This window comes from Callorhinus ursinus, unplaced genomic scaffold (genome assembly GCF_003265705.2).
Source record: "Callorhinus ursinus isolate GAN/ISIS: 27379988/994484 unplaced genomic scaffold, GSC_fseal_2.0 scaffold28, whole genome shotgun sequence".
In the NCBI taxonomy this organism is placed as follows: domain Eukaryota; kingdom Metazoa; phylum Chordata; class Mammalia; order Carnivora; family Otariidae; genus Callorhinus; species Callorhinus ursinus.
This window is the reverse complement of record NW_027397090.1, coordinates 14,192,392-14,220,361: the sequence shown is the minus strand read 5'-3', so window position 1 is coordinate 14,220,361 and position 27,970 is coordinate 14,192,392. Positions and strand designations below refer to the sequence as shown.

The following is a 27,970-nucleotide window of genomic DNA, read 5'->3' as shown; positions in this document are numbered from 1 at the left end:
TACATGCAAAAATACCTCCAGGGGATAGCAGGTGAGGGGCGCATTCTGCAACTACAACGGAATAAATAAGAGAGCTCCCGTTTCTACAATAAGGCAGAAAAAAAACTGAGCCGTGTTTCCACAGTGTCTCTGTGACCTCTTATTATTCCATTAGTTTTTGGAATAGTGTATAAAACACCAAGCTCCACGCTGACAAACACCAGCATTGAAGCTGTTGCTGCAGTCAATCCAAATAGCCTTCTCCCCTGGGTAAAATTATTATTTGGAATACAAGCAGAATTGTGGTTGCCTGAGTGTGCTGAGCATAAATGAGGGTAGTGATTCATAAGGTGACTCTAGCGAGTTTGCAAACGTGCAACTTTTCTGGAGGCTGACGTACAACCGAAGGCCCGCAGTGCCTTTTTGAGCAAGTAAGCACTTTCTAGTCTCACCACCTCTTCAGGTCTTGGAGGGCTGTGGAGGATGCAGGCTTCTGAGGACAGGAGTTAACCTGACACCGTGCTGACTTACCAGAAATAAACCCTTCACATCAGATCACACTCTTGTCAGTAGCTTTTGAGCGGGAAGATGGTAATTCAGCTTCCTCACATGTTCCTTTAAGTACTTGAACTCTTGTTCCATCGGATGAAGCTTTTGGGGGCTGGGTCATGTGGGGTATTCGTGCTCTCTGGGAGAGGTTGGAGAGAGTGGTACTGGTCTAAAAGTAGCGCGCCCTGAACTTTTAAACCCTCAAATCTCTTTGATTATGTGGCTTCTTCTTCTTAATCCTGAACCTGATTCCTTTTTTTTTTTTTTTTTTTTAGATCCATTTATTCTTTGACATCAGTAGAGTAAGTTCAAAAAGAGCAGAGATGGGTATAAAGCTCTGCATCGCTTTGTACAGAGAAGGAAGTTGAAGGGAGTCAGCGTAATGATGCTGGCTGGTGTGATTGCAGCATAATGAGATGTGTGCTGAGTGGGTCCCAGACACTGAGAGCCTCTCTGATAGTGATAGACTCTGAAAGTGACAAGCCCCATCTCTTTTGTGACATCGTACCAATTAGCTCATCTAAATGGGCACATATTTAAGTTTGAGGTCACATACGGTTCTCAAAGGCTAGGCTGCCCCTGCGAATGAGGCTGTAACTCACTCTCTGTGTTGTAATAGACAACAGTGTGTGTGTTGGGGGGGATCCAGAGCTTTGTTTGAGGCCCCTTTTCAGGTTTTGTGGGGCTGGGCACGGACTCACCATTGATGGAGACTGAGTGTGTCCATGAATCACACCATCAGGGAAATGCCCGGGCTCAGTTAGACTCTGAGGTTAAGAGCGTGTCGGATCCTACACTGGTGCTAGGACAGGAGATGGTATTCTCATTGCCCTGGTTTAGCAGTGACAGAGAGAGCGCCAGCCTGGCCCGCGGAGGCTCGCTGCAGCCAGGAGAAGGGGCAAACGGCCTGTGTTCGGCCCTTCAGGGTCAGCAGACCAAATATTTACTGTTACCTCTCGTCCCCCCGGGACTGAGCAGTGCAAACCCAGAGACCTTCGCCCAGACACAGGCGTGACACGATTGACGCAGTACAGGGTCCAGGCAGGGAGCGAGCCAACCCGCAAGCATCAGCGGGAGCGAGCAGCAGGAAAGGCACATGAGCCTGGGAACCTGTCCCCCTGAAAACGAAAGCTGTGTGTGTCCAGTGAGCGGAGCACTGCTCCCGCAAAGCCACCGGGAGAACCGCAGACGAGCCCCTCAAACACGCTTGCTGTCAGCCCCCTGTATGGAAAGCACGTGCGGTCTGACGCTTGTTCTTCCTTGATTCCAGCCTCCATCTTCGGCAACAGTCATTCAAGCCGAAGCGGAACAGCTGCTGGGCCCATGCCAGCCCCGCATGCCGTCGGCCACCCTTCCCCGGGCCAGAGTGTGCAGGGGAGCCCCCACAACCCTGCCTCCCAGTTACCTCCGCTCGCAGCTGTGGACGCGGGAGCCGAGAGGTAAGGCCACCTGTCTCTCTTCTACTGGGTGTCGCCGCTCAGCTTCCCGGCACAGAGAAGGGCCTGGATGGTTGCTGAATTTTACTAATAATCCATCGGTTGGGTCGAGTTCTCCAAAGGTGACATATTGAAAGTGCACACACAAAGCATGTGGATCAAATATCTCATTATCTGTCTTACTTTTCACGGGAGAAGCCGAGAACTGGCGGTTGCCAGTTGAAGGGGCTGGTTGCCATTCCCGTCTTCCCCACTTCCCCTCAGTTTGTTTTGGTGACTCGGCTCTAAGGCAATGTCCCCACAGGCGGAACAGCTTTCCAGGGGCAAGATGGCGCCTTCGGCACAGAGATCAGGATTAGCTTGGGAGTGTAGCATAAAAGGGCACAGGATTTTAGGTGGGTGACCAGCAAGGGGCTGGTCACTGAATACTCTGTGTTGATACCACCCTCATAAAGAGTTTTGGGGAGAAAAGTTTTAAATCTGGACATTTCCGTCTGTCTTTGGACTGCCCAACCTTCCAATAATGTGGACAGCCTGTGGCCCCTTTTGTTCTCCCCACGTGTCAGCAGGCTTAAGCTGACCTATGTAGGGGTTACTCCCAGACACCCACAGGAAGAAAACGTTCTTGTGGGGACCCCTGTGCTATCCTAGAGTCCTGGGACATAAGAACGGCTCGAATGGGCAGCGGTAGTGAAGGATTTCAGTCTTGAATTGCAACCAGCGATCTGTGGTTTCATTGGTGTCGGCCTTATCTATAAGTTTTTAAATATGTGTTTTTAAGTTTGATAAACCGTATAGTTTTTTTTTTTTTTTTTTTACTTATGTCTCCTCTTCACTTACTAATACATCTGTTCATTTAATAAATCTGTTGAGTACTATGTGTCAGACACTGTTCCGGGTGCTGGAGATGCCAAGATTATTAAAACATGGTGCTTCCCTTAGGATTTAGTGGGTGAGGACAGACATACAAAGTATAGTAATGCTGTTTGGATAAATGATGTAATCTAGATGCCACAGGAGCCCAGAGAGGACGTCCCTAATTCTGCCTCAGGGAGGGAGGGGAAGAAAGGGTGATCTAGGCGTGGAAGGAAGATTAAGACTTCCCAGATGGATAAATGGGGAGCAGCATCCAAGGCAGCCAGAGGAACACATGCGAGACATGAGAGGGACAAAGACACACATGGAAGGAGGTCCCAGTAAGCTCAGGTACCATCATCCAGAGTGGACAGGACTGATGAAGTCAGGTAAGAGGGGGTTGGCTTTACGTGGAACAATGTATTTTATGCCAAGGGATTTACCTCTTACTGAAAGCGGAAAACCATTTGTGGCTCCATATATGGAGCCATATAGCCCATTTATGAGGAGAGAGACACATCAGACTGTCATCATAGAGAAGGGACTCAGGTGACAAGATGGCAGCCATCACGGCTGGGAGCAGGGACAGGAGGTAGAGAAAACAGGAAAGAGGTTATTGTAGGAGTCCTTGTGAGTAGTATGAGGACCTGAACTAAGGTGAAGTGGGAAAGGTGGAGACTTTATCCAAGGGCTGTCATTTAGAATTGCTAATCATTAATGTATTTGTGGAGTAAAAGGGAAGGGCCAAATTCATTTGCAGTTTACACCTCTAGACACAGATGTTTTCGAAAAGTGTGTCAATTAACAGAAGCAAAGGGAGTGTTTAGTAGGAGGAAGAGTAGGAGAGAAAGAATGGTAGTAAATGGACTTCAGGGTTGGGGTTTTAGGCAGCTGTAAAACATCCATGTGCATGTGTCTAATATCAATCAGAAATATGGATCAGAAGATATTGGACTGCTCTTAACCATGCTGCCTATGTGGTCAAGTGCAAACAGCTCCTAGCCTCCTCCCCCAGGCTCCATTAGTGGGGCGGGGCAAGTGGTAACCATCTGTTAAGTTCACGGACACTGGGGGTGGACAGTCCTGCCAGTGATCTGATGTATTTCTAAAGGTTGAGATGAGCTTATTCATTTTAGCATTTTATTAACTTCCCAGTCAGGTTTTAAGTGATATTAGCCATGGGCTAATCAGCCTCTCATTTCCTTCTGCCTGGCTGAGAATCATACTCCACAAGATCAGGAAGCTAAGAAACCATCACTTGAGACCTCTTCTTCATCTCATCTTATTATTAATTCTCATTAATACTCTGTTTACAGGAATACAAGAAAAAGCAATCTGTGTGTCTTCTTTTTGCACACAGCCTTTAAAAGAATAAAGGTAGAAAAAGGTTTTAGCCATGACTGGCATTAACAACAACCCCCCCAAACACCTGATGTTCGAAGCCCAGCTCCAGCGGTTGCTGGTTGTTTGAATGTGTTCCTTAGGTCCTCCTGCTACTTTGGTTTGTTTGTTTGTTTTTAACATTTTATCTTAGTTTATAATTTTAACTTTTTTTCAATTCCCTCTTTTGAAAGCTTGTAACATATAAAAAAAACTATAAGAATAGTACAGTGAACACTCATACCACCCCACATCCACACTCACCCACTGTTGATATTTTCCCTTCTCTTTCTTTCTCTTGGTCTCTTTCTTTGTTTGTTTGCTTGCCTGTTTTTTCTGAACCCTCTAAGAGATTGCTGTGAATATCATTGAGCTTTAACCCTAATTACTTTGAGAAAGATCTCCTAAGAAGGACATTCTCCTGCATAATCACAATGTAATTATCATGCTCCAGAAATTGAACATCAATAAAGCATTATCTAACATGCAGTCAATACTGAAATTTCCTCGATTGTATAAATAATGTTCTTTATATCTAGCTTTTTTTTCTTTTCTTTCCTTTCTTTTGATCCAGGATTTAATAAGATCACAGTTCTCATTTCTTGTTATCTTTCTGAATCTAATGAAGTTCCCCAGTTTTTAAAAAGTTATCATCATCATTGTCTTTCATGACATTGACAGTTTATGAAGACTCAGGACATTTATTTTGCAGAATGTTCCAGAGTTGGGACTTGCCTGCACTTTTCCTCTTCGACAGACACATCCCTTCTCATCAGGAGCCCCACACAGAGAATGTGGTGTTCCTTTACTCATTTAAGCCTCTGCTCACACCCCATGGGGAATTAAGATTAAAAGAACCGCAGCAGGTGAAGCACCTAGCATGTGGCGTAGCGTGAAGGCAGGCAACCTTGGCGTGGCTGGGGGATTGAGGTAGAGAAGCCAGAGGGTGTTGTTAAGTAATGACAGTGGTGGACAATGTAGGCCATCATGGAAGGTAAAGAGGGGAGGAAGGGGAGGAAGGTAACGGTACTTTATATGGCTGGGTGATGAAGTGTACCTTCTCACACATGTGGCTTTGCTTTGTGCTGTGCTCTTCCCACCGGATATGTGGCCCATTCCTTTGCCAGCCCAACTGGACTGGGCAAGTCGATGGAAGGTTATCTCTTCCGATCAGGTTTGGGGAGGAGGGTGACATGAAACAGCCCTGAATTTTGCACTGTGTTTGCATTAGTGTGCAGCATAAAAACACTAAGAGGAAATGTGCTTACCTTCCGCTTTTGGTTTATATATCTTTGCCTCTGTTTGCCTGGGAAATCCCCCAGTAAAAACTCCAGCAGTTTTCTTAACGGAAATAGGTTTATCACACTTTGCGATTTTTAGTGGGAAACGCATTTTTTCCTGCTTTGCGGGCACTGATTCATCATTTACTTAGCTTTAGCTTGTTAATAAAATGGGCTGAGTCACTGTCAGAAGTCAGGAAAGGTCTACCACATCTATCCAGTTAGCATCAGGTTCTTTGATCCTTGCCATCATAAAATAAAGTAAATGCAACTTCTCTCAATTTGATGAGGCTCCATTTTTATTTTGAAATATTATCTGAATGACACATCGTTTGAGTGATTTACGCAGCACCACACCACATCACCTAATGTTGATTTAAGCTTATTATGGGAAGTGGTGTTTCACGATGTCATGTTGAATGAGCCAAGAGTACTTTACAACAGTGGCTTCCCATAAGAGGAACCCAGCGTCTTGGAAATGTCAGTTCATTAGGTTTCATAGTATGTCTGTTAGAGCAGAGAAAACAAACATATTGATGTGAATCCCTTTCTGAGGTGGAGAAATCTTACAATCCCAAGAAAAGTCCGCTGGATCTGTGTTGCTCCCCTTGGCCGAGAGCATGTGAGCTGCCTCTCTCCATTCCACAGATGTCCACAGACATGGGGTGCTCTGTAGTATGACAGAGCTGAAGGAGACTTGAGCATTGACCACCTGGGGTGACTTGGGAAGGGCTTCGATGAGCCCCATCTCTGAGCCAGAGGAATGAAAATAGGTAACGGATGTGGCCTTCTCGAGGCGTACACAATCTAGGACAGGAATCAACAGCAGAGAATGTTAGGGACAATTGTTTTTGAGAAAGTAGTCAAACAAAATACCTTAACCAAAAAAGGAATGTCAGTTTCTTGAGTCTGTATCAAGTATTGGGAAGCCGTACTGTTTTTTTGTTTTTTTTTTTATCTATATCAGATGTGGCATTGCTAAGATTCTAGATATATATATATATATATATATATATATATATATATATATATATATATATATGCACAGTCTTTCTGTACCTTTGGGTCACCAAGGCTGGTCTTCACTGATACCATTTTTTAATTCAGCACTGGAAACATGTTGTAGATTTTCTGGATGCTAAGGGGTTAAGGATAGCAACTGTTTTCTATTTAACTTCTTTGCAATTCTGCACTGTTCTCCAACTCTTGTCAAACCAGCCTCCTCACTGACTTTGTTTGTATCTGCATCTTATTTCAGGATCTTTTTCTTCCTAGAAAGACAATAAGGACCTTCCGTCATTGTCCTCTTCTTGACTAAACATTGCCCAGCCTGGAGCTTGGATTAGTTCTCAACCCAGAAAGCCCCCTTGCATCTTACAGCTCACAGAGACAAGTTCCCCTTGGTTCTTATCATCTGTTTTATTTATTTATCATTTCCCAGATATTGTCTTGCTAACTGAATTATTAGTTCTCTGAGGGCAGGAACCTAAAATTTCCTTATAACCTCCAGAATGCCTGTGTGGTGTTTCACAGTGCTATGTGCTAGGGAGGGTTTGACAAGGGAGAAAGACCAGTATGGGAATGCCTGGGAAACAGGAGGTCGTTGCCAGCCCCCACTGCAGGTGGGAGGTTCCTAGAAAAGAGTGGTTCCCCCCTGATTCATTGGTCTGGACAATGGTGGACCCAGTTCTCAAAGTTTGAGGCATTTATGCAACCTACGTACTTTGCTACAACACATAATTGCTCTAATACATATGTACGTGCGCGCACGCGCACGCACACGCACACGCACACACACACACACACACACATACACATTGCTAGGACTCCCCCGCCCTCATCCACTGGGGGTTCCCTAGGTTGCTCTTCTGTGATCTTCAGTACCAAAAGCCTGAGACTCACCATCCTTTCCCATTTGCATCTATAACATGTGAACAGCTCAAAACTGGACCTGCTGCTTTGCTCACCTTCCTTCACTGGGACTTTCTGAGCAAAGAGGGACATTGATATCTTCACCCACTCAGCTTTTTTCAACCTTAAACACACACACGCACACACAACATAATCTTTCTGTCCTCTCCCTTCTTAATCTCCTAGGAGATGTGCATTAATGGCTAAAATCACAAGCATCGCATAAAATATTAAAGTTTATCAAAATATACCCCAGCATTGGGGACATCCATTTATTGAGTCACTTGGTCAGCTGGTGTTTGGGTACCAGACGATACACTGGACCCTGAGGATACAGCGGTCTGCAAGACTGACAGAACCCTGTCCTCTCAAAGTGTGCAGCCTAAGGAGAGACAGTGGCCAACAGGCCATCATAATGATACTTAGGCTATTATGCAGGGGTGTCAGAGGAGGCTGTGGGGGCACACCGGAAGGCACACAAAAATGACCCCAGAGCGGGGGAGTGGAGGAGAAATAGAAGAAGAAACATCTCCCTGAAATCTGAAAGTCTGTCAGACCCGACCAAGGGCCACGGGTGCACACAGGAGCTGAGAGGAGGGGGTGCCAGCAGGGGCGGCCTCCGCGGGGTGGGGGACTCATAAGCTGCCTTCAGGAAACCGAGCTTTCTCTGGAGGACAGGGATTTGTGTATTTGCCCAGGAAGGCAACCCTGGGGACTCTGGCATACATTCCAAAGGCCTCCCCATCGTGTCATCCACCCAGCAAGAGTTCAGAACATATTCTACGCCCAACGGAAGAAGACATGACAAAGAACAGACAAATGGTGTGTGTGGTCCTCAAGAGACAAAGACTGTTCTTTGTATATCCTAGACCAGCGAGGCAGCACGGGGTCTGTATTATTTTCTGTTTTAATACAGTTGGAAACGCCAGTTTTGCCCCTTACAATTCCAAGCTTGTATTTTATGTAGTTGTTACCTATATTAGAGAATTTTGAAGAGTCACTGAGTGTCAAAAAAAAAAGTCACCTCCATGTTAGAGACACGGTGACAAACATGTGGAAGAGAGACCTCTGATATCATCAGGAAGTTGGCCACAGTCATCTTCTGTCGGAGAAACCTGGGTGTCATTAAGAGGGTACCCACATTGCGGGGTGTTGTAATGTAGTCACGACTCACCCAGTGAGCACTGCTCTAAGCGCTTCCCTGATGTGTGTCACAGACACTTTCCCACACAGACAGAAAGATACCTGACCTACAGGGCAACTAATAAGCGCTGGCCCCCAAATAAAGCTTGTCAATCTTGACTATCGAAATACCTGAGAAAAGCCAGAGCTGAAAAACCAACATAGGCTTCAAATAGCCATTTCTTCAGCCTGCATGTTGACGTCTGCATCATCCTCTGTCAGGCCATCGATGTCATGCTCACCCAGTGCCACGTGATCGTGAGCATCATCCTCTCTCTTGGGGCTGCAGCACTTTCGTTCCGGAAAACAAACAGTTATCCTCACTCAGCATCCCACGAAGGGGTCAGTTTCTCTGTAGGAAAATGACTTCCACAGATATTCGGGGCTGAGAGATGTGGTGTTCAAAATCCACCCGCAACACACACACACACACACACACACACACACACACACACACACACACGTTTTATTTGAGAATCCCTGAATGTGATGAACATTGTTCCCAAAGTCTGTGCTGTGAGCAGAGAAGAGGCAGAAAATCCCAATGTCCCAGCCTTGAAAATGGAGATTAGAACATTGGGTCTTAGATTGGAAAAGCTTGGGACCCTTATTCTATTATTTTTTCTTTGTATCTGTGGAAAGTTTCTAGTACCTCTCCAAGTTTATTCCAGGGTAGAATAGCCCACAGTCTTTAAGCTTCTTTAATGCTGATCTGTAACCACAGCCATGCTTTATCCTCCATGGCAGATATTAGTTGGGTTATTGGCCTGTGGAATGAAACTTCTTATAGAGATATTCACTGTTTTAACAGCTTCTTAAATATGCCCCCCTCAGGGATGCCTGGGTGTCTCAGTCAGCTAAGTGGCTGCCTTCGGCTCAGGTCATCATCTCAGGGTCCTGGGATCGAGCCCCACATGGGGCTTCATGTTCAACGGGGGAGTCTGCTTCTCCCTCTGCCCACCCCTTGCTTGTGCTCTCTCTCTCTCTCTCTCTCTCTCTCAAATAAATAAATAAAAATTTAAAAAAATATTCCCCCGTGATCTGCTCCTCTCAGCACACATACAGGGAAATTGGTGGTCTTTGCTCCTTTCTTCTTAGTTACCTAGTAATTGTGAATAGCTCTATTGGGAAAAAAACAACAAGAAGACGACATTGCTGAACTGGCTTTTCTAGTCTTCTCTGATTTGTCTCTAATCTGTCTCTAATTTAAATGTCTGTGTTGTCTGTAAAACTTCTATAAGCATAATTTTCAGAGTCCAGTCTGTTTCTTGATAATGGAGGAGAATAAAGAGCTAAGCCTACATGGCTATCTCAACTTACTACTAAGAACTTAAAAAGCCTAGTCAACTTTGATTCCTCCTCTTTCAAGCATTCTCTCATCTCATTAATCTGTAAGTCCTGTTAGCCCTACCTTCAAACACAATTAGCTTCATTTCTCCAAGCTGAGTTCACCACTGTTCCCCCCATCTCAACCACAGCAGGCCCCTAACTGTCCCCCACCCCGGGCTGTTGACCCCCATCCCATTAGCGCACACAAGGCCAGGGCTCCACACCACAAGAGGGCCCCTTTAAAATGTAAATGGAGTCTCGGAGGATTTCCTGCTCGGGTCCCTCCCCTACCATGCTTGGAGTCAAGTCCAAACTCCTTTGTGTAGGCGACAAGGCTCTCTGTGGTCTGGCCTTAGTCACACTCTTATCGCTGCTCCTCCTTGCTTATTCTGCTCTGGCCACACTGGTTTTCTTACTATTCCTGGAAAACACCAACTCATCTTGCCTCGGGGTGTTTGTACATGCTATTCCTGAAGCCTGAAAGGCACCTTCACCAGAACTTTACATGACTTGTGCCTTCATTTCTGGTGTCTGCTCAAATATCACCTCTTCAGAAAGGCCTTTCTCAACTACTTCCCCTAACCCCCCCAGCCCCCCCAATCTCACTCTCTTTCGTAACTCTGCTTTGTTTCTCTTCATAGATTTAGCAGTCCCTGAGATTACGCTGTCTCCTTACTGACTTGCTTACAACCCGCTAGAACCAGAGCTCCCTGAGGGCAGAGACCATGTCATGCTTACAGCCCTTACCCCCTTAGCGCTTGGGCATCGTGTGGAATGAACGCATGTGAACAGAAGGGAGGACTACGATATGATTCCTTGATGATTCCTGGGAACGGTAACAGTAACCCTGAGCAGGTGATTGCCGCTCTTCCGTCTGCACGTTGTCCTCTGTGTCACCTCAGGACAAAGCAGGAGACGCTGATGTGAGCGTACGCGTGTCACTCCACCAGACAAACAGCTTGACTCATGGTCCAAATACCCCTTCACATCAGATTATTTTCCATGTATTTTTAGTTTTGAAGTGCAGTGGTTCTTCATTTTAAAGAGGTCTCATTCATTTCACCTCTGAATGCCAAATTAGCCATCTTTATTTTGTTCCCACATTCCAAACAAATCTACCTCATGTGGAGCCCAAGATGATGTTTTTTTAGTCCCCTTGGATTTTCAGTCAGGAAAGTGAGTCATGACAATAACAAGGAAGGCTTGAGGTAAAATAGAATTCCTTTTCTTGCAACCTCTACTTTAGTCCGTTAGCATGAAGCAACATGGAGTTCAAACTAAACCATTATGTGATTCGGATGTATCAGTGTACTCCTTTCCTAAGGCTTTCTCTGAAACAACTGGTCAAGTGGAGACAGAATTCCCAAAGTGAAAGCCCATAAACCTTTCTAGTGTGACCTGGAAATCAACTTTATCTTTTCCCCTCTTGGGTGGGAAGCAGTTGGGGGAATGGGCTCTGAAGAAACTGTATTATCTTTTTGCAAGTGAAGGACTGTCTGCCTGCTGGTGGTGAGGAGACCACTGAAGTGAGCAGAAACCACAAGACAAAGTTGTTTTGCTCCTTTCTCTGAAAAATAGTCTTTGGTTGCTTTTCTGTTTAGTTGCAAGGAGAAAGTTTTCTAGGTTTTAATCATTTTTCCCGGAGTCAATGATTGGAATCATTCTTTTGAATAAGATTATCTCCCCTCAGAAACAGAAACTGGTCTCTGGGCAAATATAGTATCCAACTGGACATTAACTAGCTCCCACTGGGCAAAGGCACCATCCACCTGGACACAAATACTGGCACCAGGGGCGCCTGGGTGGCTCAGTTGTTAAGCGTCTGCCTTCGGCTCAGGTCATGGTCCCAGGGTCCTGAGATGGAGCCCTGCGTTGGGCTCCCTGCTCAGCTGGAAGCCTGCTTCTCCCTCTCCCACTCCCCCTGCTTGTGTTCCTGCCCTCACTCTCTCTCTCTCCCTCTCTGTCAAATAAATAAATAAAATCTTAAAAAAAAAAAAAAAACACACAAATACGGGCACCAGGTTGGGAGCTAAGTCTATGGAACCTGTGGTCTGTTCAACAGAGTAATTCCTCAACAGCAAGGACCAACATGTATTAAATACTTATCTTTGCGTAGGACTGGATAAGGAGCTAGAGATACAAAATGGTAGCAGACATCCAAGGATTTGATGTTCATCTAGAAGAGCCAAGAGCCCTTCTCTAATTGTGAATTTTTAATAGATGTGGTTTCCTCCAATTCATTTCTCTAACCAAATGTTGACGCTTGTATTCAAGGGAAGGTGCAGAAAATTCCTTTGTGGTTACTACCATAGTAACCTGACATCCTGAAGAGGGAAAAAAAAAATTACACGTAAACAGCACATGTTACTACTAATCAAACCACCACCCAGCTAGTTTCTTTCAAATTTATGGATTATATTGACTTTTAAGGTCTTGTTTGGCAGTAGCTTTCAGAGGCCCCTGGCCATACTTGGCAGGACTACTGCATCTGAAGTTAATTCTAAAAGTTCTTGCAATGTCATCAAGAGGCTGGTGTTCACAGTTTGAGCCCATGAGAAAGACATGGAAGGGGCCATTTTTTTTTATATACCTGTGCCTCCCTGTCTCATGTTTGGACAAAAACAACACTCTTCCCCCTCATTCCTGTTTGGCTTTCTCGTTACACTCACTTCTGAATGTTTTTCTTTCATCTGATCCACTCTGTTGCAAAGCAGACCGAACTGTATGCCTAATACCGTGCTGAACAAGAGACTCTTCTCTTGGCCGCAGGACCATGAGTTAATCCCCTTGCTCTGACCTGCTCCGGGCTGCCCAAAGGATGATCTCATTCAGAGGGTTTTCTTTTTTATAGCAGAATTTTTGACATCAAATGTCTAAGACCACTCTGGATAAATTCTCTTCTGGTTGGTGATTTTTTTGTAAAGAGGATTTGGCAGAATCAGACTTTTCTTCCCTTTCTCCCCATCACATCGGATTCTGAAATAGACAAACAACAGAGTCACAGCCAATTCTGCAGTCAAGATATTCCAAAAAATCCCAGCTCTTGGTTAAATGTGTCCTGCATAATTCATTTCTCTGACATATCCTGGGTGTCCTCTCCCCTCCCTTTTCATTCCCACAGGGAGGGAGAAATTGTAATGCTCTCCGCCCTGTTTCAGTCTATCCCAGAAAAAAAACACACTCCTCGGCCTTGGGGCATTGGTGACTTTGTTTTCTGGCCTTAGAACTGACCCCCTATGCCCAAGTTTAGAAAGTGTCCTCCAGAACACACTATCATTTATGCAATGCCGCACTCATCATAATATACGTGTGAGTCTTCTGTGAGAAACTCTGGTGATCATTTCACCTACAGCCAGTTCACAGCCCTAATTTTGTCGTGGTCTGTGGAGGCTCGGGCAAACATGTTTGAGTCTTGGTCTTGCCCAATGTGAGATATTATTTGCAGTTAATATTGATCCAGCCTCTCATGAGGAGAATGAAGCTCTAAGCCCTTGCAGGAGATGGATTCAGCTCTTTGACTAGTTTGGAACAGAATCCTCGGACGGACATACAGCTCTTGGCGGGCTTCGGTCCTGCCCAGATGGACAGTGTTGCAATTACCCACACTTCCCAGCGGCTGTTTCTTCATTACTGAAAGCTGGTCTTGATTGTCTCAGAAGCAGAATTCAATTTGCAGTTCCCCCAGTAACGTGCTGTGATTCATTCGGGGACAAATCTGGATTGAACTGAGTCCAAGTGTCTCTTTTGTGAGACAGAAGGGAAGTATAAGTAGATACTATAGTCACCCAGATGAGTCAGCCAGGAATTCATGAAGTGATTCATAAATCGTTATAAAGACCACTAAAGTCTACTAAAATGGAGTGCTGTCTGGCTATACAAAGTGGGGTATTATCATTGGGGGGTTTTTTTTAGATGTTAAATCAGATGTGAAATCCTTAAAACTGTGCTTTTTTTTTTTTAGGTTTTGAAAAGGATTCCTTTTTTCCCCCTCTGTAGTTGGCCAACGGCTAAAGCCACTTTTTATTGATTAGTTTTCACAGATGAATTTAAAAACCACCACAGTTCTTTGGGGTATAAAAAAATGCCTCCCCAAATCCAGCATAGACCAGTTTGTATCCATTATTTCTACTCCCTAGCAGCAAATCGATAATATTTTTCGTGTGAATACAATGAAACGAGCTGTTCTGATGCATTCTTCTTTCTTTGGGAGGTCCATTACCCCTGTGGAAGAGAGAGGGGAGAAGAGAACTGTCCAAAGCACATATCAACCAACATTTAATCTACTTGATCACGGAAACCCCTCTTTTCAAAGTATTAACCCCCAACACAATGCTAAACCACACAGTCCCGTGCTGCCTGCTAGAACTGCTTGAATATACAGCTCAAATGAAGAAAAGTAAGATATATTTATGACATGTGCTTAACCTGCAACATGGTCTATTAGCAAATATTATTTGAAGAAATACAGTTGTTAGTTGACATAGAAATACCTTGAACTTATAGACAGGAGACAGAGCATTATTTGGAAGGAGTTATCCAGCTGGAAAGACCAAAGGTGTAAAAAAAAAAGACCAAAAGTGTTAAGCCCAGCTTGGGCACGAAGACCTCTAGTACAGAACTGAACAAGTTCACCAAAGCAACCTGGGAAACTGGTTGCCAGGTTTCTTTAAGGCAGTGGATTGTTGATATGCCCATCCCCACCAGCTGGTGAGAAGGTTCCAAATCTCAGATGCTTGTAGGAGTCCTCCACCGCCCTCCTTCACCCCACCCCTTCACCTTGCCTTGCGTCTCCTCTAGGGAGCAGCTAACCTTATTGGGATAAAGTGCTATCTGGAGAACTAGCTGTGTAACTGGGCAAATCATTTCATGTCTCTGGGCCTACTTTATCTCATCCAAGTAAGGCTACTCCATTGTCTTTCAGCTAGAACATGATATGATCGCATGAATTTGTGAACACAGATACTCTGTGGGGAAACCCAATGCCAAGAAATGAGACTCTTCCACAAGACCACGACTATCTGCTCTTAGAACTAGAAAATTAGCCAGATGGGTAAATGCCTTGCTTTCTTCGAGCCTTAGTTTCTGTATCTGAATAGGCAAGAGAGAAAAGAGTCCTAAGATTTTTTATTTTAAGAACTGTAGAAAATCAGATGCGGTGCTGGAACCACAATCTTATAGAGCTCTCAAGCACTGGGTATGTGTTCATGTCAGGGATACCTTAAGTGTACATTCCATTTAGAGCCGTCATTCCATAAACACGTGTTGATCATCTCTGGAAGGTGTCAGACATTGTCTAAAGTACTGTGAGATCTCTGACTTCCCAATTTAAAATGGTTCATAGTCCACCCCCAGCCCTCACCTTCCATTCTTAATTTTTCTCCATAGTATTCATTTCCTCAGTACAATATATAGTTTCCTTACTTAACTTTGTTCATTGCCTTCCTCCCCTCCCCAAAATAGAAGTTCCACAGAAGCGGGGATATATTTCATGTGTTGCTCTGTCCCTGGTGATTAGAACAGGGCCACACACTGGGTGAGTGTCAATAACTGTCTCCTGAATGAATAAATGAATATGTTACGTCAGATTTTATGATCCCCAGTGAGCGCTGAGATTCTCTTTATTTTATACTTGAAATTGAGGCCGGGAGAAGTCAGGGAATTTGTTCAGGATTAGCACCAGACTCCAAACCCTGTGGGTCTTCAAGTGATATCCATCTCCTCCTGCCATTTGCAATGTTTCTGCATATGAACCTCATCCGTTCTGTGTGTCTCAATCGGGATCTACCGTTCTGAGAAACAACCTAAGATTGTTTCTGAGTACTTCATTTACAGGAAAGATGACCTTTTTGCTTCTGGCCCACTTCACTGCAAGGTTGGAAAGCTCAGTGTGAGCCAAGGATGGAAGCGGGTCGACAGAGGGGAAGGAGATTAATGGACTAAATCCCGCCAAATAATAGACATTTTCTAGGGTGTGTATAGATATATATTTACAGAAGCCTTTTTAGGTTTATTTTTTTCCAGAAGATTTTTTATGAGCCCTTTAAAATCTGCCCCCCCCATTTTGTTTTTGTTTTCTTTTTGGGTTTTTTGGGTTTTCTGGCAGGAGGTGTGGGGAGGGGTACAAACCACTGAACCGTGCAATGGCTCACGCTGAGGTTATACGTAAACTCCTCCACTAAAAGAGTACTAATGGTTGACTCAATTCTCTGCTTTGCTTTTGTGTGAAGTGTTTCTGGTAAGCAGTGATTTTTTTTTTTAATTTCTAGTCCGTTGTGTGCATATTTATATTAACAAAAGCTATGTTGAATGAAATCTGTGAAATGTGAACTGCAGATCAGCAGCTGGGGGACAGAGTTGGACCTAGAAAGATTTCAGACGTTCTGTCTTCTGGCTCTTGGACACTGCTGTAACTCAGAGTGAATCAGAGTGATGTCATCTTGTCCTGACGTAATGGGGGATGAGCTATTTCATGGGAGAAAAATTGTAAATCACTGCAACTTCGACTCAGCACCAAAATTGTTTATTTTAACATCAAAAATTTTTAATTCACTATCTTTGGATTTTAAAAAAGAACTTTTTTGGACGGCATATTCAGACCATATTCATTTTGGTATGTGTGCATGCTGAAAAAGCAAGGTTGGAAAATCAGTGAGGGCACTAAGAAAATGGGGTTCTAAGGCCCCACACTCTACCCTCAGTAACAGTAAGAACATTTTATGTTTGGCTTCATGAGCTTCTGTGTAAGTGTGTATGTTCTTGGTTCTTTGGTTTCTTCTGGAGTGCATGGCCTCAAACCACTCAGGTTTCTCAAGTCCTTTTGCCTTTTCTAAAACGTTTCTGGCATCGGTCTTGTTACGAGTGGGCAGTGACTCCTGGATGCTCTCAGGGCCTTCCCTCTAACAGAGGGACTCCCCTACTTCTGCACTCCTACCCCCCACCTCGGAGTTTAATTTGCTAATTCTCCTCTACTATGAGTGGGTTAACATGGAAGCAGGTTTATAGAAGTTAAATTTAAATTAGTAGAAGAGTGTGAGAGATTTTTCCATAAAATACTATGTACCGTGTTTCAGCAGTAACAAAATTAAATCTAAGTGCTGTATTTGAAAATCAATCACATTTATACACTCATTTCTTATGCTGGGCTTTTTAGTGCTGAATTCTTCTTTATTTCCTCGTTCTTAGCAGTCGTGTGGATAATTGTAATCACATCTTGTCACTTCTCATCTTTTCTCTATATGTGTAAAAGTTAACATTTTTGTATCAGTCCTTCCCTTTCCAAATCAAGGACTTCTTTAGGTGTACATTTATCTCACCTAGAATAGTTTACTTTTAAGTTTTTATTAATACTTTATATAAAGTGACACACTATATTTTTAAATTGCATTAACTTCATACCATATAATCTTACTTATTTGAATAACATGGAGAAAAATCCAGTCTGAATTAGCAAAAAGCAAAACGTGGAGTCTGTCGAAGGGTCGGTAGGTATATTTTACTCCCCCACCCCAGGTCTCTGAAATAACCACTGCTAACACCTTGATGTGATACCACCACATTTCTTTTCCTTTGCTCACTGTTACTACGTTACGTAATACGTGGTGGCCAGGAGGGCATGGCCAGGGTTTGGAATTTGCGTGAGTGAATAGACAAGAATGATTTATAATTACCGTATAATTATATGCTCTATATACATATATTGGATACATGGATAGATAATTCTATATAATCCATATATAGATGTAGAGTCTCTTGTATGGCATCTACATTCGAGATGACTCCTCAGTGGATTCTTTCCTTTTAGCTAGTTGAAATCCTCCCTTCTTTATAGCTAATAACCATAGTTCACTCGATAGCGAGATCACCCCACATTACAGAGATAAGATTTTATGTTGCTGATGGTCTTTGTCTCCTTCCCCCTCCCCATCTACCTTTTCTATCTTTGTTCATCAGACCCTTGTTTCTGAGGCAGACTCACTGGCCGGGTGGGGGCCGGGGGCAGGGGATTGTGAAACAGAATCCCTCTCCTCCATCAAGCCGGCAATATCAGGGTCAGATTTATACCCACTGTGACTTGCCCCATCCACTCACCTCTGGCCCTCTCGGTCCTCAACGGAAAGGAAGAGGGGCAGAAGTACCAGAGAAAAGACCAGAAAACCATCGAGAGTGTGCTCCGTCTTTTACTCCCAGATGAAGAAATACAGTCGGGAAGCAAGTCAATGGATCTTGCTGCTTTGCAATGCCAGTGACAAAGGTTGTCTTCCAAGTCCAGGCCCCCCCCCCTCCCCCCCGGGGATTTCCTGCCCCCAGGGCTCCGGGAGCAGGGGTAATCGTGGGGCCTCCTTTTAGCCCTAAAGCCTGCGATCCCACAATTCCTCAGCTCCCTCCCGTGACCCCAGAGGGTTGCCAGACGCATTAGGGACGTGTTCCCCAAGAAAATAGCCTCCATATGAGGAATCCTGGCACGGTTTTTACTCGATGTCCTCAGGGCAGTGACAGGGTTCATCTGCGATGTGTTCTCTCAAGGCCGTTCAGCTCATCTTCCAGGCAAATTCCAATTAAGATGATATGCTTGGAAAATATATATTTACCTGGCCCAGGGTACTCGGTTACTGTTTTCCTGCAGCAAAGTGAAAATAGGCAACACAGCCAGTTTGTTTCGGCCTCCTCTGGAGGCTTCTCTTCTCCACGTCCTCCCTCCTCGGTGCCCTCATCCCCTTCCTCCGTAGCCCTCGTAGGACAGAATGCATTTAGGAATCATCTGGGGTGTTAATTCCATACTTTTTTTTTTTCATCCCATGGTTCCTTCCTGGCACAACACAAGTGTAGAAGCTCTACCCTATTAAATATTCTGATTCAGAACGGTGCAAATTGCTTTATAAACTTGACTGGTTCGGTTTCCCTTCTTACCCTCTATGGCCCTACACAAAAGCCCAGCAAAGGGAGGGGACTCGTTCTTGGGCAGTAAGCCGCAGGTGCCGCCGGCCATGGCTCCATGTTAGCATCCGACAAAGCCTGTCTTTTTCACTCGGCATAAGGAACAGCCAGCTGAAAGCTTTCAACGTCATGGGCCTTTCTGGGGACATGAAATAATTCATGATACACTTTGCTCCCCAGTTATTTTGTCACTTCATCTCATGACACTGATGGGTTTCCTGTGCCAGCCCCCTAGTGACCCGGCACCGAGAGTCACTTTGGTGGTCTGTGGATGCTGGTAAACTTGAACACTGCTCTGCCAAGTGCACCTTGAAAGTCACTTCAAACCCAGGGAATCGGACCCTGCCAATGTCCCCTTACAATTAGAAGACCGGTGGACAGTTGTCAGGCTTGTGTCTCAGATTCGTTGACCAGGTCACCTTGTATTTGTCTGTCCCTCTTCAGAAACTAGCAGTGGCTTCACTGTGATTAGCACGTGTGACTGCAGAAATGTCCCACATGGCGTTGTGGTTGTGCCCCAAGCAGCGAGCATTCTTTGCCGAGCACAGAACCCATGCAGATAGGTTCTGGGTCTCAAACCACGCTTGATCTTTGAGGTTTAAATTCACTCATTCTTGGCAAAAGAAAATGTATTGTTTAAAGAGAACAGGATGAGAGAGGCTTATAGTAAAGACTTGTAACACTTCTTGGACCTCAGATATGTCTCTCAGAACAAAATGTTTAATGAGCTAAGTGTAAATGAATCAGAAACATAAGGATCAAATTTCCCCTAAAATGCAGACGAACTTAAAAATTAGCAGAAAAGGGGGACTGGCAAAAGATGTGCTTTGAATTTCACCAAACCCAGAGTATTTGAAAAGCATTTTAAGACGCTTGACAAACCCAAACTGTGACTACATTTTCCCTTGAGTTGACTTCTTTTATCCCCTCAGTATCTCAACTGAGAAGTCATTGGTTAAAAATGGGAGAAAAAGTGTTCACCAATTTCTTTTGAGGGCTTTTTGTACGCTCTTATCCAGCCAGTGTGGAAATCGGAATTTGGCTTTGGAGAGTTTGTCTCTGCTCCCGCTTTTTCATGTCCCTCACGCTTCCTTTCATAATCATCTTCCCAGGTTTGCACCTTCTGCCCCGTCTCCTCACCACATCAGCCCCCGGAGAGTTCCAGCTCCTTCTTCAGTAATGCCGAGAACGCAGCCTCCCCACACACAGCAGCCAGCAGGTGGGCCACACCTGAAGTCTTACCAGCCGGAAACAAACTCTTCCTTTCAACCAAGTGGGATCCACGTCCATGGTAAGTGGGGAGCCGACCACCCCTTGAGTCTCAGAAAGTGATACTGTGTTGTCGCTGTCAGACAAGTGCCTTCACGACCAGCGGTGGGTCCCTCTCGTTTGGTCACAACGCCAGGCTTTGGCTTTAAGGACTGTCCTCTAAAATGTCATACCTCATCATCATGAAATCTCATAGCATTTTCCTGCTGTTGGCCCTAAGCTGGTATATGACACCCCAGAATGGTCAGCGCAAGATGATGATCCATTTACTGACCAGTGATTTAACACCTCACGGAGAGGCCCTCACAACAGCATCTTGTTTCCTAAATAATAAACAGTCACTTAAAAGGGAACAACAGGAGGGTTTTTGCCCAGGCATACCTCCCCCTCCCCAGGTCCCCTACTCCCAGAACCTCTCCATCCTTCAAGGCCCAGGTGAAATGACACCTCCTCTCTGGAGCCTTCCCTGGTGTCCTGGCTGGATTGCATCTCTCCTGGCTCTAGTCTCTGACTGCATAGCCCCTGTGTCACTCAGATAGCACTCTCACTCTCTCTCTACCTTGTTAAGTTACTCCTTTGTGAGGAACACTTGCCTTTCTATTAATGTGGAAGCTTCTTTCTGAGGTCAGAATTTTCTGACCCTTTGTTCTTTGTTTTGGAGAACTTAGCCCAGTTGTCTACATGCTAAGGTCCTTGGTAAGTGCAGAGAGAAAGAAAAGGAGGAAAGGAAGGCCAGAGAAATCATGATGGTGTTCCAAATGTGAAGATCTGGTGTTGAACCCAGAACATCCATGGAGAGCTAAGTTTGGCTGAATTTCTTTTCTTTATTTTTGCTGATTTTGCCGACTCAGGCAGATATCTTTGTGAACATCCGTAGAAAGGTGAGTTGAGTTGTCAGATTGCATGGACTCAGACCATATGTAGCCTTTTACTTCCTGGGGGCAAAGGGGATCCTGTCCATTTAAAGGAGATTTTCAGCTCCTTCTGAAAAATAGGACTCTCCCCTGTCTGCCTCTTGCTGATTCCCGAGTTTGCTCCACGTGAGTTATTACTTGATGTTAATGTGTGGTGTCCCCAAATAAATCTTAATCAGTATGCCAGCTGAGTGTGAATAAGTGTGAGTGACTTCCCAAGATGGCAGGAGCAGGCAGTGCTGTGGAGGTAGGTGTAGGTGAGGGCATCAGAGTAGGGGTCTGGGCAGCCAAAGAGGAGACCATGTGGGCTATGGGAAGGGAAACACCTTGAGAAGCCCAGGCCACTGGCTCCAACTCCAAGTTCCATCCATCTCTTCTCCTCTCTTCCTGAGTGTAATCCCACAAACCCTCATTCCCCGATGAAAGGTGGGCTCCCACCACTGTTTGGGCCTATGGTAATTGTTCCTCTTTTCTGTCGGTAACCTTCTTCTTAAGCTTTAGTTATGTATTTATTCAACCAAGAAATATTTCTTGAGTACGTATTGTACACAGAGCAGCGCATGTGTGAGAAAGACAAAGAGAGCACTCTTCCTGCCGAGAGAGACCTCCTGACCCAGGAGAGGGGCTTCTCTAATGTGGGGGAGCTCCAGGTCCCCCGTGCCGGGAAGCCACCCTTGCCGGCAGGGAGGAGGTAGACGAGTGTGGGTTTTCTGGAGTACAGAAGAGGTCACTGATCCTACAACATACCATTTTTACCCTTCACGTTTTAACGTTGCCGAGATCTGGACATGTGTCAGTCAGTGGCATCGTACGACTGGCAATGCTTTTTCTCCCCAGTGCTATAAAAAATAATGGAGTATTTCAGGCAATCGTGTCATAGTTCCAATGAAAGGCCATGTAACACTTTGATGACAACTGTGAAACATATTTTAAAAATTCAAAAATTAACCTACACGTAGACCAAAAAAAAGAATGGAAGGAAATTTTCTAAAACATTAACAGTTTTGCTTTGTTTTGCTTTTAAATCATGACGGTAGGGATAATGGATACTTTCTTTTCTTCTTTTTCTGCTTTCTGAAGACATTTTAAAAGAGATTCTGGAATTAGACCAATTCGATTACAAATACCAGTCCACTCAACTGTGAGACTCTGAACAATTTCTGGGGGTCTCAGCTCCCTTCTCTCACCAGTGGTTGTGAAGAGTCCACAAGAAAAGCATGTGGCACAGAGTAGGAACTTAATATAATGCTTCTCCTTCTTCTCCCTCCCTTTTCTTCACTGGACTCTTTGAGAATGGGGATATTTCTAGCCTTAGGGCACGTGTAATTCTTGGGGCAAAGTAGGCATTTAGTAAATATTTACTGAATAAATGATTGACACTCTCTCATTCAACAAATGTAAAATGAAACAAGACTACACAGAAAATGAGACCTACCCTATCATTTTGCCCTACTTCCCAGCAAAAGGCTCCTCTCCCATATTTCTCTTTTTTTAGTTGAATAATGAATATATTGTCAACTTGAATCCGTTGAGTTGGTTTTTTTTTTTTCTTTAACTTTTACTTCGATTGTTAAAAATTCCCATGGCCAATGAGAAACTGCTAGCAGCAGCCTAAAAATAAATCCGTATGACAAGCCTTTCTGGAAGAGATCAGGATGTAGTTATGCAAATTGGGAAACCATAACTTTGTTCTAGAAGATGGGCAAGTGGTCGCTGTGATGGGCTCCCAGAGGGAGTGTCCATGCTTTAACCGCTGGGCCACTGCTAAGAATGAAGGAGTAGGCATCCAGATGCAGCCTTACCTCATCCTCCCAGGATTTTGTCTGAAAATGTTTTCCTGGAGCTTGCTAGGCACGAGCACTTCTCATCAACCGCTCCTTAGGATAAAGAGCAAATTGAGCTAATATTTTTCAAGTGGGTGATACAGTGCCGGGAGCAAAGAGAGGCACAGAGACCTTCTAAATGAGTTGCAATTATTGGCAGCTTTGGTTGGACTAGTTTGCTGGGTGGCGTCATACAGCATCTTGGTCACGGGGAACCTCACCCCCTAATAAAACTAGATTTTTAAAATGCCGAGAACTCTGTCGGGATTGCTAACACAGTAGCCACAATGAAAGGAGTGTTCTGTCTTTCAAGAAGTTCATGGCTTTAATGAGCGCTGTCACTCCCATCCTCTTTGTATTCCCTGCGGTAGGTAGAGGTCAGAGAAAAATGTCATCAGTATATTTTTAGAGATGGGAGCTGAGACAGAGAAGAATACAAAATGTCTAGGCATCGCCGCCTTCTTAGCAAAGTGCACAGGCATCCTTAACAAGAGGTCCACATTTCCAAGCCACGTTCTTCATCTCTGTGTTTCTGAGTCAAAGGCACACCAAAGTAAATATGTGTTTACATTTTTCCATGGGGAAATATACTTGTATGTAGATGCTGCTGCCTTACCCGGAGCCACGAAAGTTAGAATTCAAAGGGCTTTGGTCTTCCAGGTGAGGAAGAAAAAGAGGTCCCACTGAGCTTTGCTCATGCCATATTAATCAATACAGCGCTTAGACTTTGTGTGCTCTGTGTGTGTGTGTTTATTTATTTACCCTCGAAGTATGCTTGACAATGTTATGTTAGTTTCAGGTGTATAACATCGTGATTTGACAATTCTGTACTTCCCTCAGTGCCCCCAGCGCTAACTATAGTCACCATCTGTTGCCATACATTATTACCGTATTAATGAGTGTTTTGTAAAAGGCACACTTTGAAAAGATTAACAGTGCTGCTTTTTTGAGCCCCTCACCTAGCGAGTGACCCAGGACTAGAGCTCAGTTTTGTTGATTCTGCATCGACTTCATCCATTTATGTTGCCTTCATTAGTAAGGTGGATGAAGTGTCATTTCTTTTAATGTTTGAATGTTGATAGCATTTATGGGTCTCTGTTTGGGTGGCATCTCCAAGGCAACTTCTAAGTACATTTTAGTCTTTTATTTTAGTTGTAAACATAGGAACAACTCTTTCTAATCATGTAAGCTTGTTCTTCAGTCTTTTCTTTCTCTTTAGGACCATTTCTCTTGCCCGGGCAAGCTTTAGAATTTTGCCTGGATTAGTTGCCTGAGAGTTGATATTTGTACATTTTGTTATGGTACTAATGGATAATTTCTTTTTAAATGCCCTATTCATTCCAGGCTGTTAGATTGCCATGGGAATTCCTAAAACAGCATTTTCACAACTTTCCTGCTTCTGGACCCATCAAGGAGTGGCCAAGTTCAATTCAGCAAGCGTTTATTGGTCACCCACTAGGTGCCAAGTGGTTGTGAATGTCATTTAATCAATGCAGTGATACATGCAATAATAATAATAATAATAATAATAATACTATCAAGAGGTACCTGGTTTATTCAGAGGAAGGTGTCATAGAAGCTAGTCACCTTTCTAGAGGTGACTCTTGAATAGGGTTTTGAAGATAAATAGAGGAGGCTGGGAACCAGCAAGACCAGCTCATAGAGGGACTTGGGACCATGCTAAGTATAATCCCACTGAACGGTGAAGCCAGCCTGGTATTTTAGGAAAGTAAGCTGGGACATTGTTGTAGGGAACGGAATTGGAGAGGTGGGAATGCTGCATCCTAACTGCTGGGATTGTTTTGGACCACACCCGTACCACACCCACACCCAAACAACAGTGACTGAACCAACAGTCTAGTTAACTCAGACGCCACTGGTAAGTAGAGGAATGAGGTCAGAATAATGGGGAATTGTGTTCATTCACCCGCAGTCTTTTGTAGGTGAGGGGAGCTGGACTAGAAGAGAAGGAAATGAAAAAAGCCTTCAGCCTAGCTGCTACACAGGTAGGAGCCCCTCCATCCCCCTTTAGTACAGCTGGGAATGAGCAGTACCCTAAGAGCCCCTTCCCCAGAGAGGTGCATCCCTGGCCTTGCTTGGCCCTCAGCTACGGGCAGATCATGATCTTTCCCACAAGCTGGTTCTAGCACCTGTTGCCTCAGGTCCTGCAAACCAACATTTCCGGCCGACACTTGTGTGCGTTTCTGGACTACCAAGGAGCCTCTGGCCACATAGAACTGGCTGCCCAGATTCCCACTTGTGTTGATACTGCTAGAGTTAGAAGGTTTCATAGATTTTGAGTGGTCTGTCCCCATCCCAGGTTTTCCCAAAGAGCCTGTTATTTGTAATCCACATTGTCCAGAGCACAAGACTTTTCCAGATTTGTTTCTCATGTTAGAGCAGCGCTCCTGGCGTCAGGGCTCGCTCTTCTCCTGAGACAACAGCCCTGGTAGTAGACGGTGCTGGGTGGGGGAGCACCAGTGGAGCCCACGATGGGCCAGTCCCTGCTGGCATTTTCCTTCGCCATCTGTAACAGGCGGCTTCTGCCCTCCCGTTGACAGTACAGGTGCTGACATTCTCCGTATCTCGTCCCTGTGTCAGGCAGCGGGGAGGGAGAAGAATGAAGTACCAGTGTACCCCAAATGTCGTCACATGGTTACCCTCACCTGCAAGGGAGTCTGGAAGAAGGATATTTCAGTGCATTGCCAGGCTTAACGAAATCGTGCTTCCGTTCATGGTGTTTATTGGATAGGCACACCGCAGGGCCAGCGAAACGTTCCCTGAGCTGGTTTTCTGATCTACAAAGTGGAACTGTCTCTCAGATTCCTTCACACTGATTACCTCTTGGAAATCAGTGGTAGAGGCTTTCTGAGGGTTCTGCCCTTGACATCCCTCTCCCCCTGTCTCAGATTTCTATGCTTTTCACTGCTTGTTCTTATTTTTACCCTCTGGAGAGGCCAGTTGCCAGCACGCAGATTTCCATCATGCATGATCCAGTCATTAGATTTCATTAGGAGAGTACCATGCAGCTGCCTCCCAGCCTGGGCGGTCTGCTAGCAAGACCGCAGCCTTGGGGGGGTGGGAGCCTCCCAGTGGGTCCTGGCTCCTGTGGGTCTTATGATTTAGAGCTGTCCTGCCCGCAGTCCCTATAGAGCCTGCCCATTGAGCTCGCAGACAGTGGTGGCATTTTCCCACCTCAGGATGGCATGGTATGCTTGACAACCCAGTGCAAATTGACCGCATGGGGAAACAAAACGCTTCCAGCCACCAGTAGGCCTCCGAGAACGAAACACTGTGTAAAGGCCTTATCCTACCAAACAGCCAAATCATCTTTCAAGCTGAAGGAATCTCAGAGCATTGATATTTAAATGGAATGAGGTGGCCCTTACAAGTTTAACTTCTTCCTCTAAGTTCCTCTGTTTACTTACAGTGATTTTTTTTAATTTAATTTTTTATGTTATGTTAATCACCATACAATACATCATTAGTTTCTGATGTAGTGTTCCAAGATTCACTATTTGCATATTACACCCAGAGCTCATTGTAACACGAGCCCTCCTTAATACCCATCACCGGGCTAACCCATCCCCCCCCCCCCCTCCCCCCTACAACCCTCCGTTTGTTTCTCAGAGTCCATCCTCTCTCGTGGTTCGTCTCCCCTCCAATTTCCCCCCCTTCATTTTTCCCTTCCTACTATCTTCTTTTTTTTTTTTTTAAACATATAATGTATTATTAGTTACCGAGGTACAGGTCTGTGATTCAACAGTCTTACACAATTCACAGTGCTCACCATAGCACAATGTCTATCACCCAGCCACCCCATGATTGTGCAATGGTACTTTCCAGAAGAGTCTTATGGGTTACAGCCACGACTGATGTCATTTCTGGGGGTTTAAGCTAAATGTTTAAAGGTTATTTTGTTTAAAGGCAATTGCAGAGACAATAAACAGACCCCCTCCCACAGGAAATGTAGTCACATCGGCATAGGTGAAGTTGTGAAATACTAAAGTATTTAAGTCTAGAAATTGCTTAGAATTTAAGCATGTGTCACAATTTCCCCTTTGAAATCTCAGGGAAGACAAATAAGATTGGTTGTAAATCAGCGCGTAATAGTCTTCACTGGGAAAGTTGTGACATACTCACAAGGAGAATGAGCCAACAGGCGTATTTCACATTATTCCAATGTTATCAGCAGCACTCCTCATCAGGACTAATTTTTGGTATCAGCAGCGATGTTATTAATGCTTATATAGTACTAGGGATTGATGATTAGATCCAGAGAAATTCTTAATTACTCTTATACACTTAATTACTGCAAAATTACCCAAGAGCAGTTTTACATAACTAGTACTTGATGAATTCTGACAGTGTGCTAATTCTATTAAACAAAAGTTAAATTTGGGTGTGTACAGGGGGGTACACTTGGCATCACAGCATGCTGGGCTTTGTGGGAGGGGTGTGGGATGGCCATCTTCATCAGAAGAGCTGTTTAAACGATTGGTTATGGAAACAACTGAAGTGTGAATAATCTACACATGTAATTAAGTATCTACACACACACACAGACACACACACAGACTAAAACCCATATAGCCTTAAAGATCTGCCTGACTCTAAAGTCTTTTCATCTACCATGAAAGATGACTGATCAACTAACCATCCCTAACTATAAGTTTCCTCGGGACAGGAAATGTTTTGCACATAGTACATGCTTAATAAAAGTTTATTGAATAAACATGAATGAATAAAAGGATGGGGGGTGTTGGGGAGGAGGAAAGAGAGATTTTTGCTTATGGCTTCTTAGGCTGATCGGTAGAGCCAGTGCTTGGCAAAACCGTGATTAGGAGTCAAGCTTCCAGGGCCCCTCTTTTCTCTGGGCACTTGGTCCTTTTTTGTGTCCCTCTCATTACATACCCAGTGCTTACCCGACGGCCTGGGACCTCGCCCTAGAGGCAAGAGGCTGATCTCATGATTCCCTTACACGGTGAGGTGAATTGGAGTCTTTGCACCCCTGGAGCCGAGTGTCCAGCAGTGAAACCCGTAGCTGTGGCAGCCAGGGGAAGAAGTGTCTGAGGCGTTCCCAGAGTTAAAAGTCCCTTGTTTCCGAAAGTTTTCAGAGCGTTCACAGC

At 44.6% G+C, this 27,970-nt stretch overlaps 1 protein-coding gene across 3 annotated transcripts in view; it reads left to right on the top strand.

The window, feature by feature from the left end:
- Positions 1-27,970, top strand: part of GLIS3 (GLIS family zinc finger 3) — a 468,639-nt gene that overhangs the window by 421,194 nt on the left and 19,475 nt on the right. For 2 of the 3 annotated variants that reach the window (XM_073878148.1, XM_073878147.1), the window contains 3 exons: positions 1,799-1,967; positions 19,948-20,126; positions 24,785-24,847. In XM_073878148.1, coding sequence (XP_073734249.1) covers positions 1,799-1,967; positions 19,948-20,126; positions 24,785-24,847 — 411 coding nt within the window. The remainder of the gene's footprint in view (positions 1-1,798; positions 1,968-19,947; positions 20,127-24,784; positions 24,848-27,970) is intronic. The other variant, XM_025891681.2, reaches the window with a different exon arrangement.